The sequence below is a fragment of the Rhizophagus irregularis genome, chromosome 25, assembly GCF_026210795.1.
Source record: "Rhizophagus irregularis chromosome 25, complete sequence".
NCBI classification, from domain to species: domain Eukaryota; kingdom Fungi; phylum Glomeromycota; class Glomeromycetes; order Glomerales; family Glomeraceae; genus Rhizophagus; species Rhizophagus irregularis.
Genome location: NC_089453.1, coordinates 2,212,160 through 2,226,948, shown reverse-complemented (window position 1 = coordinate 2,226,948; position 14,789 = coordinate 2,212,160). Strand labels below are relative to the sequence as shown.

Below are 14,789 nucleotides of genomic sequence, written 5' to 3'. Positions count from 1 at the left end.
TATGACGTAAATTTTTAATTATATTGATTAAGAACAATACATTTAATTGAATACGTAAAAAAAAAATTTTTTTGATATAAAAAAATCTTTGGGCTGCTTGTACGCTAATCCATATATATTTTTCCGCTTCTTCTTACATTACATTATAAATACAACCAACTTTATCTTCATAAAAAAAAAAATGGAAAAAAATAAATTTGTTCTTAATTTAAAAATTAAATCAATACATTTAGTGAATACATAAACAAAAAAAAAATGATACAAAATAAATTATCGGGCTGCTTGTACGGTAGTCCATATATATTTTTCTGCTTCTTCTTACATTACATTATAATTATAAATACAACCAACTTTATCTTCATAAAAAAAAAATAATGGGAAAAAATAAATTTGTTCTTAATTAAAAATTAAATCAATACATTTAGTAAATACATAAACAAAAAAAATGATACAAAATAAATTATCGGGCTGCTTGTACGGTAGTCCATATATATATTTTCCCAATTCTTCTTACATTATAAATATTTCCCAAATTTCTACTCAGAAAAAAAAGAAAAATTTTTAAAAAAAATTCTCAATTAAAATTATAAATGACTTATTATCGAATTCATAACGTATACACTTTTGATAACGATTACGAAACCTTAGTAGATCTGACGACGTCACATGTCGATGATCTAGATTCTACTCCATTAAACTTACCCTATTCGAATCATTATCTTCTAAGCCCTCACTGGTCGAAATAGTCCAAATTGGCTAGAAATCGGATGTCCGATTTTAGGCCGAATTTGGTGATAAAGATGGCCGATTTATTAATTTAGGCAAAGTTCCGATTGGCAGGCTGATCGACACCGATCAGAATATCCAAATTGTATCTGAATTGCTTAGTATTTTTGATCCAAATTGTTTAAAAAAATATATTCATAAATTTACCGAATTGCAGTGAATTTATTCTGAATTATGATAAATTTTGATAAATTGCGATAAATTTTAATCTGAATTGCAGTAAATTTTAATCTGAATTGCAGTAAATTTTAATCTGAATTGCAGTAAATTTTAATCTGAATTGCAGTAAATTTTATTCTGAATTGCGGTAAATTTTCTATTCTGAATTGCGGTAAATTTATTCTGAATTGCAGTAAATTTTAATCTGAATTGCAGTAAATTTTCTATTCTGAATTGCGGTAAATTTTCTATTCTGAATTGCGGTAAATTTATTCTGAATTGCGGTAAATTTATTCTGAATTGCGGTAAATTTTATTCTGAATTGCGGTAAATTTATTATGAATTGCGGTAAAAATTTAATGAATTGTGGTTAATTTTATTCTGAATTGCAGTAAATTTTCTATTCTGAATTGCGGTAAATTTTATTCTGAATTGCGGTAAATTTATTCTGAATTGCGGTAAAAATTTAATGAATTGCGGTTAATTTTATTCTGAATTGCGTCTGAATTGCAGTAAATTTTATTCTGAATTATGGTATATTTGCAGTAAATTTTATTCTGAATTGCGGTAAATTTGCAGTAAATTTATTTCGAATTGTAATTAATTTTTTTCTGAATTAAGACAAATTTATTTTGAATTATGGAAAATTCTAATACTAATAATTTGGAATATTAATTATACTGTATATATATATAGATTTTTGACGAAAAAAAGAAAGTTTTCTACCAAATTAATTCAGATTCGTTCATTGCGCGTCGTCCATATGTAAATCAGAATCTGAATTATTATGATTGTCGCCGACCGTTGATTTTGATGGTTTTTCTTCTCCTTCCTTGTTATGGTCTTCATCATTTTCGGTGGTGTTGCCAGTTGCTGGTGTTGTCCCTCTACTAACTTCTTCTTCTTCTTCATCATATTCAGTGATTAAACCCTGATCGATATCAGTATATATCGAATATTAAATCTTGTTGTTGTACAATATAAGACCATTCGGAAGCATTCGACGGATGTGGTCGGTCGTATTTTTGTACCTCGTCGTCATATCTACATTCTCGTATTAATTTCGATTTATTTGACGAGTGTACATCGAGTACATTTCGTAGCAAATTTTTAAGCTGAAGAAACAATAAAATATAAAAATTAAATCCAGCGATTCGTCTGAAAAATCAAGATTCAGAAGTTCTAACCTCATCAGATCTCCACGAATAGTCGTAAATAGCGATTATAGACTTTGTTGGGTCTTCTTCGTCTGTCTCGCTTATTTCTGGAGAATGAAATAAGCGATTGGATAACATCTTTAGTAATCTACGCTTATCATATTTTGTTATCCGTTCATCGTCAAAACTATATAATCTCTTTGCCGCCTTAATTCAGCGGATTTTCTTCTAAAATACGTTATAATTTGAATAAAATTCAATACATAATCGGAATAAAATTCAGCATAATAATTATAAATCATTACTAACGTCGTGTACTCGATTGTTTGAGTGCATCCGGTGTTTATTTTCATCGGCTTTTCCCCTATCCATTAATCTTTGATGAGAACGACGAGACTTGTGGAGACAACCCAACCATTTTGTAAGTTGCTTATTCGAAGCAGGAAAACACAGAGCAAGGGCTGAACGCAATTTAGGGACTAGCTTACGACGAATCTTGAGATTTTTCGCGCTATTGAATGTTTCATTGTAATCTAGTCCTCGAGTTTCATCGATGGTTTTCAAAATAGACTTCATTTCAGCCTAAATATAACAATCAAATAATGATAACTGGTACTTAATTACTCAATACTGCAATTTTAAATAACTGAATCAGACAAATAAAATTAATATACCCTAGCTTCTTTTTCGTCGTACTCATCATTATTGTTAGAACCAGACCTTTCTTCCTCCGATTCTTCCTCGTATCGCTCGGACTTTTTTGTCTTAATTCTTTTTTGACGTTTTGCCGGCTGTTCGAGATCCATCTGCCTATGAATGGCTTTAGGCAGACGGATTCTCAAATACCTGTTTAAGCTTTCGCGTAGATCGTCATTCTCGTCTGCAAAGGCCTCGTTTATTCAAGTCAAAAAACGATTTTCATCGAATAATCGGTTATTTTCGCGTTGAAGCTTTGCATTCTCTACTTGTACTTCTTCAATTTGTTTCTTTAATTTTAGATTTTCTAAATAAAGAATTTTATTAATAGTAATATTTTTTTACGAATAATTCTGAATTTATACGAATGAAGTCAAAATTGTACCTGCTTCTAAATCAGTATCGTCATCATCGATCATCCTTTCATTACCTTGATCGTCTTTAACCACTAATACGAATTTTTGTGGAATTCGAATATTCCCATATCGTTTTTTCATTTCCGATAACATCTTTTGTTGATCTATAAAAATTATTAATTATCGTACATGTCAATCAGCAATTTTCCAAAATTCAATTACCTTTAGGAATATTTGGCGGTTCAATTTCTATAACCTCATCATCAGACTCTTCTTGAGTCGGCTTAGTCGACTTTGCAGATTTGAGGATCGACTTGATGGGTGACGATTTGCTAGTCGACTTATTGGTTTTGTCAATCGTCTCATTCGGATTACTTTCTTCTTCTGTTCTTCCCCGTTGATGATTAGATTCTTTGTCAGGTGTTTCTTGTTGAAACCTTTGCTGCTTTTGTTTGTTTGACTTGGTGAGTGACGATTTGCTAGTCGACTTATTGGTTTTGTCACTCGTCTCATTCGGATCACTTTCTTCTTCCGCTCTTCCCCGTTGACGATTAGATCCTTCGCTCAGTGTTTCTTCTTGAAACCTTTGCTGCTTTTGTTTGTTTGACTTGGTGGGTGACGATTTGCTAGTCGACTTATTGGTTTTGTCACTCATCTCATTCGGATCACTTTCTTCTTCCGCTCTTCCCTGTTGACGATTAGATCCTTCGCTCGGTGTTTCTTCTTGAAACCTTTGCTGCTTTTGTTTGTTTGACTTGGTGGGTGACGATTTGCTAGTCGACTTATTGGTCTTGTCACTCGTCTCATTCGGATTACTTTCTTCTTCCATTCTTCCCCATTGACGATTAGATCCTTCGTCAGGTGTTTCTTCTTGAAACCTCTGTTGCTTTTGTTTGTTATTTTTTTTATTGTTTTTTTTATTATTGCTATTATTTGACATTTTATATTCACTCAATATTCGTTTAAAAAATCGAAGCGGGTTCAATATCGTCATATCATCCTATTTATAAATTTAAAAATCATCAATTAATTAATAAGAAAATCATTAGCGTTCTACTGCATTGATTTCTCGATTGAAAAATCAACTATAAATCATAATTAAAAAAGACAAATAAATTAATTAATAAGAAAATCGTTAGCGTCCTATTGCGTTGATTTTTCGATTGAAAAATCAACTATAAATCATAATTAAAAAAGACAAATCAATTAATTAATAAGAAAATCGTTAGCGTTCTACTGCGTTGATTTCTCGAGAAAAATCAACTATAAATCATAATTAAAAAAGACAAATCAATTAATTAATAAGAAAATCGTTAGCGTCCTGCGTTGATTTCTCAATTGAAAAATCAACTATAAATCATAATTAAAAAAGACAAATAAATTAATTAATAAGAAAATCGTTAGCGTCCTGCGTTGATTTCTCGATTGAAAAATCAATTATAAATCATAATTAAAAAGACAAATAAATTAAAATTACGAAAATTGTTAGCGTTCTACTGCGTTAAAATTTGATATACTTTAATGCGGCAAGTTATACTTTGTCGAAATTTGCAGTAAAATCGAAAATATATTGTTATTATAGCAATACCACTTCGATTAATACAAAATTGTTACTTTTCAACTTTCGCTAAAATTTACAGTTTCTTTTGATAAGGTTTGTTTGGCATCCGAAAATGATAAAGGGATGATAAAGTGATTATCTTGTAAATAAAAGTTATTTTAAAATAAAATAAGCTTTTTATTTTAAAAATAAGCTTTTTATTGTAAAATAAGCTTAAATTATATTGCAATTTTTAAAAGTATATTAATTAGAAAATTCGCAAATTTATTATATAAAATTGCCAAATTTGCGAAAAAAAAATATTAAATCCTAAAAAATTATTGAAATAATCATAGAAGCCAGGATTACATTAATTATACATACAAATTATACAAATTTTGTGTTATTCCAAATTTTATAAAAATCGGCCTTTTAACAAATTTGGATTTTGCCAAACTTATTAAACTTATTCAAACACTAAACAAATGAGCAGAAAAAGGTCAGTCTCTAGTATACTTGAAGATCTTGATGATGAAGAATCACCTTCAAATCAGCCATCTTCTACTCGTAGAAATAGATCAATTTCTGGTATAATAAACGAAGAAATAGTATCTTCTGCTAGACCAACAAGTAATAAAAGAAAACTAGTAGTTTGTAATTGTCCTGATTGTGATGGCAACTTGGTGGATTCTCGCACAAAAGAAATTCACGATTCTAGACATCAAGAATACCAAGATTCGCAAGGTACAATTTCGTCTCAAGTTCGTCAACTTGAAATAGGTGAAACATCAATACCCGCTTCAGCTGGACGAATGATTGATGAATCTATTAGACAAGAATCGGAAGAATCAGATAACAGTAATCAAGATGATGTTGATGATGAACATCAAGATGTTGAATTTAACTTCTTACCTCGACAACGTGCAAGAAAGTATACAAATCGTCCGGAAATTTCAGAAGATCCAGAAGATTCATCATCATCCGAATATACTACAGAGGAAGATATCTACAGTGATACATTGTCTATAGGCAGTGAATCAGATAATGATCCAATTTCTGGAATTTCTGAAATTTTTGAAGACCATTCACCACCTAGTTATGAACCATTTCAAAACCCACCATATTTAGAATCGAATTATAATCGATTTTTATGGATTTTACTTTGGATAATGAACTTTCGAACAAGATTCAATATCGCAGAGACAGCTACTGAGACTCTAATAAAATTTATGAAATTGGCCCTGTGCGAGTTCAGTAGTGACGATTTTAATGATTTCCCAGATTCGCTTTACTTAACAAGAAAGAAGCTTGGATTAAATGACCAATTTCATAGTTTTGTATCTTGTCCGAAATGTCACAAATTGTATAAAAAAGAGGAAGTGGTAGATTTCAAATAAGAGGACAATCCTGCTATAATAAAATGTCAATACATAGAATTTCCCAATTCTTCAGTTCACAGATCACGTCTTTGCAATACGGCATTGTCTGAAAAAATTAGCGCATTGACAAATCGAACAATAATACGACCTAATTTAATGTATCCGTTTGCTGGAATCAATCAACAACTTGCCACTATGTTTTGTCGGCCTGGGTTTGAAAATTCTCTCTGACATTGGGCTAATCGGTCAAATTTTGATAATATTTTGACCGATATATATGATGGGCAAGTGTGGAAGAATTTTAAAGAATCGGACAATGAAGATTCGCCAAATTTTTTCAGAAGCGAAGTGGCCGATTCTCATCTTGGCTTGATGCTGAATCTTGATTGGTTTCAGCCATATGATAGTACCATTTATAGTATCGGTGTCATATACGCCGCTATATGCAATTTGCCACGCGATATCCGATTTAGACGTGAAAATTTATTGACTCTCGGCATTTTACCTGGGCCAAAGGAGGTCAGCCTATATAAAGTGAACCACTATTTAGCACCAATAGTTAACGAATTGGAAACACTCTGGGCTGGATTAACACTAAATCGTACTTATGAATGCGAAAATGGAAAGAGAGTTTGTGGCGCTTTAATCTTAGTATCATGTGACATTCCCGCCGCAAGAAAAATTTGCGGTCATGTTTCTGCCTTAGTTTCATGTCACAGGTGTGAGAAAAAAGCAAATTATGAAAATGGGCAGCATAATTTTGCTGGAATGGATGATGTAGGGTATTCTGCTCGAGATTCGAATGAGCACCGGCAAAACGCATTAGGTTGGCGAAGATGCAACTCAGACGCTGCTAGAAAGTGCTTCGTCAAAGAAACTGGCGTTAGATGGTCCGAATTGTTGCGTCTATCATATTTTGACCCTATTAGATTTATTACAGTCGATCCAATGCATTGCTTATTTCTAGGCATTGCGAAGTGGATAGTAAAACGAATTTGGATCGATGGGGGTATTTTGACACCAAATTCTTTGAACAAAATTCAGAAAAAGATGGATGAGTTTCAGATACCATCCGATTTAGGTCGAATTCCAGGAAAAATTCATAGTGGAGAGGGATTCACCAATTTTACAGCTGATCAGTGGCGAATATTCTTTACAATTTATTCAACTGTATCACTTTGGGAACACCTTTCAGACGTAAATAGAAGAATCCTGAATCATTTTGTCAGGGTTTGTTCAATTTTGGTAAATCGGATTCTAGAATCTAATTTGGTGGATGAAGCCCATAGAAGTCTTATCGAAATAGTCAAGCTCATTGAGAATCACCACGGCAGAGATAAGATCACACTGAATCTTCATCTTTCTCTGCATTTGCGTGATTGCTCATCTGATTATGGACCATTATATGCGTTCTGGTGTTTCTCTTTCGAACGTATGAACGGTATTTTAGGTAAATATCCGTTAACGATTTTTTAACGATTTTAACGATTTCAATATTAGCTTATAATTTATTGATTTCGCACTTTTAGGTTCGTTACCAAACAGCAACAGGAAAATTGAGTCTGAACTTATGCGTCGATTAATGTTTGATAAACAAATCGAAAATATCATAAGTTCAGGTATCGAAGTAAAAGGTCTTGAATTGCTAAACAGTCAGCGTACTATCGGGTCCCTTTCAGTTACTGATGAATTTTCGTCAGATGAGATGCATCAATTTTGGCTGAATTCACAAAATATTAAAGATTCACATATTTCTGGCAAAGAAGGCTTCCCAGGTGAATTTCTTAAGCCGGTATCTCATAATATACTACTTTCAAGTGAAATGTTAAATTTAATAGTCGAATATTACAATGCGACTTACGAATCATTTGGATTTCGGAGGCCTCTTGTAGAAGGTTTAGATAACGATATAATAATTAGGGTCAAAATTAACCAATTCGGAAGGTGTCGGATTGGTTCAGAAGTCTTTGGATTGTCATTATCGTTAAGACATGTAAAAAGTTCGTACGTCTTAGCGAAATTTATTACGGATGATGAAGATGTTGACATCTACCCAGGTCAAATTCAGTATTATTTTACTCACGTAGTAGACTTTCCGGATGGTCCCGTCGAACATTTTCTAGCATACGTTCGTTGGTATAAACACGCAAATTCAACCAATATTCGATACTATTTCAGCAGTGATGAAATTTGTAATGTTGAGTTGTGGAATACCGAATTTTATCCAATAAGTCGGGATTGTATAATACCTGTGCATCATATTTTAGGTAGATTTGTACCAGTAAGTTACCAAATCTCAAACCGGCAAAATGCAAGAGAGTATTTAGCCGTAAATCCAATTAGTAGAAAATACCAATTATAAACTTATAAGTTTTAGACATAAATTTATAATAAATTGAGTAATTGACTATAAATTTGGTGTTGATTTTTCCGAATTTCTGAATTTTAATGACAAATCATGTTTTTCAAAAGTTAATTTTGATGACTTTTTTTGTACAATCAGCCGTCAATCAAATATAATGATTTTTTGCCGAATTTTTATTGAATTTTTATTGAATTTTTATTGAATTATCAATTTTCTATAAATCGGAAGTACATATTTGAATATTGGGTAAATTTTAGGTTGATTTGTCATTTTGTCAGATTTTTTTTTTGATTTCAACCAGCATCAATCAGCCGTCAATCAAATATAATGATTTTTTGCCAAATTTTTATCGAATTTTTATTGAATTTTTATTGAATTGTCAATTTTCCATAAATTGGAAGTACATATTTGAATATTGGGCAAATTTTAGGTTGATTTGTCATTTTGTCAGATTTTTTTTTGATTTCAACCAGCATCAATCAGTTGTCAATCAAATATAATGATTTTTTGCCAAATTTTTATTGAATTTTTATTGAATTTTTATTGAATTGTCAATTTTCCATAAATTGGAAGTACATATTTGAATATTGGGCAAATTTTAGGTTGATTTGCCATTTGTCTGATTTTTTTTTTTGATTTCAACCAGCATCAATCAGCCGTCAATCAAATATAATGATTTTTTGCCAAATTTTTATTGAATTTTTATTGAATTTTTATTGAATTGTCAATTTTCCATAAATTGAAAGTACATATTTGAATATTGGGCAAATTTTAGGTTGATTTGCCATTTGTCTGATTTTTTTTTGATTTCAACTAGCATCAATCAGCCGTCAATCAAATATGATGATTTTTTTCTGGATTTTCATTAAATTGTCTGATTGGCATCAATCAGATGTGCCAATTTGTAATGTCAGTCGATTTTGGTCTGATTTTTAGCTGATTTTCCATATGTCCGATTTTTTTGATTTCGACCAGTGCCTCTAAGCCACCCATCTCATCCCTCTTATTGGAGACCTTCGTCTAAATTACAAAGACTATATGACAGGTTTCAAAATAATATTCTCTCTCAATGGCCTCGAATACCATGTGTGTATTGCAGAAAAGTCCTATACCCCAAAAGGCGTGTTGGTCGTTTTACAACCCGTCAATTACTTATCCCTTACAACAACGTGTTCCCAATGTCTCCTTGTCCTTCAACCCTAATATTAATCGAATTCCAGACCTAAGAATTCCTACCTGCGAATCTTGCAAGAAACCTTTTACAAGGTTTTTGTTCCCCTACCTCTCTCCTTTACCAGAAGAGATCACTTCCGTTCCTATGCACAAGAGGAGATTCTTATCTCCCGTCTACCTTCACTGCTCTCTAGGAAGAATACCGAATAGTAATCAATATTCGGAATATAGAAGTTTGACCGGCACAATGAATTATTCACGAAATATTAGAGCACACGCTCTATATTCTGGAACACTGGGAGCTTTCTTGGAATCGAATGAAGATAATAATCGTGTTAACGACGTCAGAACCTTAGATAATGATAAAACTTTACAAAGGGCTGCAGCTTAGTTGGCGGAAAATAATCCTTACATTCGCCCATTTACGAACCTCTTATCGTCTGATAATACACTTCATACACTAAATGACCCTTTTCCAAGGACGAGTCACGTTCCGACCGACACAAATGCACCTTTTGCCAACTCCCGTGATATAGTTGTACTAAACTATGACTTCCCAAGTGAGGTACATGACGAAGATTTCCACTATAGCAGGTTGATGGCAGGTTTCGTTCAAGACAGTGAAACCTTGCGGATACCTATCTCAACTTACGACCCTAACTTGGAACCATTACTCTTTCCAGACCTATTCACCGATGGAAAAAATCATTATCACGATCTGAAAAATCAATCTGATTCAATCAACAATACTCGAGTCGAGACATATGGCAAATACATTAAATTACGTCTAATGAATATCGATCCAAGGTGGAGACTCCATCACTATTGGCCATCGTGGTCATATCTTCAGTTAGAGAAGCTAAGACATCACCAGAATACACAACGACTCCTCCAACAGTCTTGTATGATGAATTCCAATCATGCTGATAATATCACCCTTCCATCTGCCAGAGAATTAATTCGCCCCAGCTCCTATTCATCACGTAATATAATAGATGAAAATATAACAATCCCTATTCCAACTTTCATCTGCACCGGAGATTCCTATTTTCACCAGAGATAACTTCATTTAAACGCAATAATTCATAAGATCGGTTTACCTACTTTATTCGTAATGTTGAGCATGGCTGAAAGTAGATGGTCCCACCTTCATGATATACTTGCCGCCAGTGATAATGGTGACACATTACTCACAAACCGCCCTTTCCACATTACTAATTATTTCGTACACAGATTTCAATCTCTCAAGAAAGAACTTTATAAAAAGCCAGATGTCACAGGCTTTGGTGATATCACTAATTTTTTCGACAGGGTAGAGTTTCAAAATAGGGGTGCCGCTCACACCCACAGTTGTTACTGGACGTTGTAACACAGGTCGAACAGATGTCATTGTCGCAAAATTTGCCTGGAATTTTTCTGGCAAATTGAGAATTATCCCGGTAAATTGAGGTAAATTGTGTTACAATTTTGGGATAATGGAGGACTTACAATTTGGCAAATTTTGTCAAAATGGCGGAATTCCTACAGAATTCCTAATTCAAATGTTGAGAAATTTTTCAGTAAATTATCATTAAATTGTGGGAAATTTTAGGCAAATTTTTAGTAATGTTATGCAAACGAAGTGTAAATTGTGGTGAATTTAGTTAAATTTTTAGTAATTTTATGCAAACGTAATGTAAATTGTGGTGAATTTTAGGCAAATTTTTAGTAATTTTATGCAAACGAAGTGCAAATTGTGGTGAATTTAGTTAAATTTTTAGTAATGTTATGTAAACAAAGTGCAAATTGTGGTGAATTTAGTTAAATTTTTAGTAATTATATGTAAACGTAATGTAAATTGTGGTGAATTTAGTTAAATTTTTAGTAATGCTATGCAAACGAAGTGCAAATTGTGGTGAATTTAGTTAAATTTTTAGTAATTATATGTAAACATAATGTAAATTGTGGTGAATTTAGTTAAATTTTTAGTAATGCTATGCAAACGAAGTGCAAATTGTGGTAAATTTAGTTAAATTTTTAGTAATGTTATGCAAACGTAATGCAAATAGTGGTAAATTGTAGTGTATTTTTAGTAATATTATGTAAATTGTTGAAAATTTAGGTGAATTTTTCAGCAATGTTGTGCAAACGTAATACAAATTGTGGAAAATTGTGGTGAATTTTGCATTTTTTTGGTAAATGTTAGCTAGATTTTTGAATAATTTAGTGAAATTTAGGATAATTTCGGACAATTGAGTGAAAATGTTTTACCAATTTTGGACAATTGAGTGTAAACGATATAAATGCAACATTTTCGAAGATAATTTAGTGAAATTTTGCAATAATTTCAGATAATTGAGTGAAATTTTCGGACAATTGAGCGAAATTTAGTAATAATTTTAAACAATTTAGTGTAAACGCCATGACAATTTAAAACACTGATTTATAATCTATTATAATTTTATTTATTAATAAATGCACAATTATTATTATTTAACGATAATCTATATTTATCAGATATCCGATAATCTATGGATAATCCGCACCAGTGCCAAAATAGAAAACCTAAAAAAGAAAAAAAATGAAACATTAATATACGTTTCGTAAAAAAAAATAAATTAAAGAAATATTTCGAAGTTATATACCTTCAAAATGTTGAATTCCATACGTCCAATAAGCCGCTGAACCTAAAAAAGAAAAAAAACGAAATATTAATTTATGTTTCATGAAAAAAATTAAATTAAAGAAACATTTCAAAGTTATATACCTTCGAAATGTTGAATTCCATACGTCCAATAAGCCGCTGAACCTAAAAAAGAAAAAAAACGAAACATTAATTTATGTTTCGTGAAAAAAATTAAATTAAAGAAACATTTCGAAGTTACATACCTTCGAAATGTTGAATTCCATACGTCCAATGAGCTGCTGAACCTAAAAAAGAAAAAAAAATGAAACATTAATAACCGTTTCGTTGAAAAAAATAAAAATAAAAAATATTTCGAAGTATACCTTCGAAATATTGAATTCCGGTCTGTCCAATGGCCGCCGAACCTAAAAAAAAAAAATGAAGCGTTAATAAACACTTCGTTGAAAAATAAAATAAAAAAATTTCAAAGTATACTTTCGAAATATTCCCTTTCGTTTTTCCTTTCCCTTTCGTTCTCACCCTTCCCTTTCGTCTTCTCTTTCGTTTTCTCTTTTCCTTTACATTTTTCACCTTCCCCTTTCATTTTTCACATTCCCCTTTCATTTTTCACCTTTCCCTTTCGTTCTCATCTTTCTCTTTCCTTTCGTTCTCACCTTTCCCTTTCATTCCTTTAACCTATAAAAAAACAAAAAATAAACGAAACTTAAATAATGTTTCGTTATATAATAAAAGAACACCCCACCAAATGCCTGGAGTTTCCTTTGTCTCCTCCAATTACTTGGATGGGTTCTTCAATTCATTCACCTTTGCCAAGCACTTTCTTTTTGAACTTCTTAACCATTTTAGTTCCAATTTGGCAGAAGTGGATGTTAAGGTGATCTATAAAAAAATTGAAACGTTAGTTAACGTTTCGTTAAGAAATAAAGAAAAAAATATAAACAAAAACAAAATTCCCTTTATTACCTTCCACCCAAAGTCCGGTTCGTGAATTCGTTCCGGCGTTCCTACAAAAAGTAAAGGAAAGAAACGTTTAATATCGTTTCTTTAAAAAAAAACAATAAATTAAGTTTCGCAACGATTCGTTGCAAACTCACCGGGTCGTTTCATCCAAACGTCCGGAACCTACAAAAGAAGGAAAGAAACGTTAGTTAACGTTTCTTTTAATAAAAAAATAAAAAATTAAGTATCGCAATGTAACATTGCGAAACTTACCAGTTCGTTTCCATCATTCTAACGTCCGGAACCTACAAAAGTAAAAAAGAAACGTTAATATAAACGTTTCTTATAATAAAAAAATAAAAATTAAGTTTCGCAATGTAACATTGCGAAACTTACCATCATCCTAACGTCCGGAACCTACAAAAAGTAAAATAAAGAAACGTTAGTTAACGTTTCTTAAAAAGAAATAAATAAAAATAAAGTTTCGCAACACAATGTTGCGAAACTCACCGGTTCGTTTCGAACTCATCATCCAAACATCCGGCGTTCCTACAAAAAGAAAAAGGAAACTTAGAAACGTTTCCTTACAAAAAAAAGAAAAAAATTTTTTTCTTAAAAGTTTCGAAGCGTACAACAACACGCTTCGAAACTTACCGATTCGCCTTCCAAAGTCGAATATCGAAAAATCTCTACAAAAAAAAAATAGGAAACGTTAGAAACGTTTCCTTACAAAAAATTAAAAAAAAATAATTTTTTTTAAAAAGTTTCAAAGCAAAACGCTTCGAAACTTACCCTTTCGGTTCCTTGCTTCCCGAAGTCGAATACCGAAAGACCTACACAAAAAAAGAAAGAAAGGAAACGTTAGAAAAGTTTCCTAAAGAAATTAAAAATTTTCAAAAAGTTTCGAAGCATATGCTTCGAAACTTACCATTTCGAATCCCAAAGAAGCATGCCGAAGGACCTACACAAAAAAAAAAATAAGAAACGTTAAATACGTTTCCTAAAGAAATTAAAAAAAAAACACTGTTTCGAAGCGAACTCGCTTCGAAACTTACCCTTAATTTCCTAAATTTCCGAAATTGAATATCGAGATCTAAAAAAAAAGAGAGTATAGGAAGCGTTAGAAACGTTTCCTAAAAGAAATTAAAAAAAATATATTAAAAGTTTCGAAGCGAACGCTTTGAAACTTACCATTTCGTTGGAATTTTCTGGGAAGGGAAAGGGGAAGGGAAGAGAAAGAGAGGGAAAAGGGCGAAGGGAAGGGAAATGAAACGAAAAGGGAGGAAGAAAACGAAAGGGAAAGGGAAAATGGAGGGGAGAAAAGGGGGAAATGAAACGAAAAAGGAGGAGGAGAAAGGGAAAGGGGAAATGGAACGAAAGGGAGGGGAGAACGAAAGGGAAAGGGAAAGGGAACGAAAGGGAAAGGGGAAAGGGAAGAAAGAAAGAGGACGTGAGAAAAAAAAATTAAGCTTTTGCTAAAAAAAGCTTAATTTTTTTTTTCGTTATATTGCAGCTGAAGCTGCGGTAATTATTAAGTAATATCACGTGACGCACGTGATATATAATTTTATATAAATAGGGGCTTTCCCCCGCCCCGGAATTTTTTTTTTTTA

The 14,789-nt window shown here is 32.0% G+C and overlaps 3 protein-coding genes across 3 annotated transcripts; all 3 read right to left on the bottom strand.

Annotated features, from left to right (window-relative positions):
• Window positions 1-1,690: 1,690 nt before the first annotated feature.
• On the bottom strand, window positions 1,691-2,908 carry OCT59_016944 (uncharacterized protein; the record flags this gene model as incomplete). The annotated part of the gene is made up of 5 exons (XM_066146032.1): window positions 1,691-1,876; window positions 1,977-2,060; window positions 2,133-2,309; window positions 2,412-2,684; window positions 2,777-2,908. The coding sequence occupies 5 exons, from the start codon at window positions 2,906-2,908 to the stop codon at window positions 1,691-1,693; spliced, it is 852 nt and encodes a 283-aa protein (XP_066003760.1).
• A 93-nt stretch (window positions 2,909-3,001) lies between these two features.
• On the bottom strand, window positions 3,002-4,094 carry OCT59_016943 (uncharacterized protein; the record flags this gene model as incomplete). Its single annotated transcript, XM_066146031.1, has 3 exons — window positions 3,002-3,105; window positions 3,184-3,318; window positions 3,377-4,094. 3 exons carry the CDS (start codon window positions 4,092-4,094, stop codon window positions 3,002-3,004), a joined length of 957 nt encoding a protein of 318 aa, XP_066003759.1.
• Window positions 4,095-12,051: 7,957 nt separating this feature from the next.
• On the bottom strand, window positions 12,052-14,370 carry OCT59_016942 (uncharacterized protein; the record flags this gene model as incomplete). The annotated part of the gene is made up of 12 exons (XM_066146030.1): window positions 12,052-12,155; window positions 12,236-12,277; window positions 12,358-12,399; window positions 12,480-12,521; window positions 12,600-12,641; window positions 12,891-12,912; window positions 13,042-13,116; window positions 13,201-13,241; window positions 13,332-13,359; window positions 13,573-13,593; window positions 14,105-14,137; window positions 14,368-14,370. 12 exons carry the CDS (start codon window positions 14,368-14,370, stop codon window positions 12,052-12,054), a joined length of 495 nt encoding a protein of 164 aa, XP_066003758.1.
• Between the last annotated feature and the right edge of the window lie 419 nt (window positions 14,371-14,789).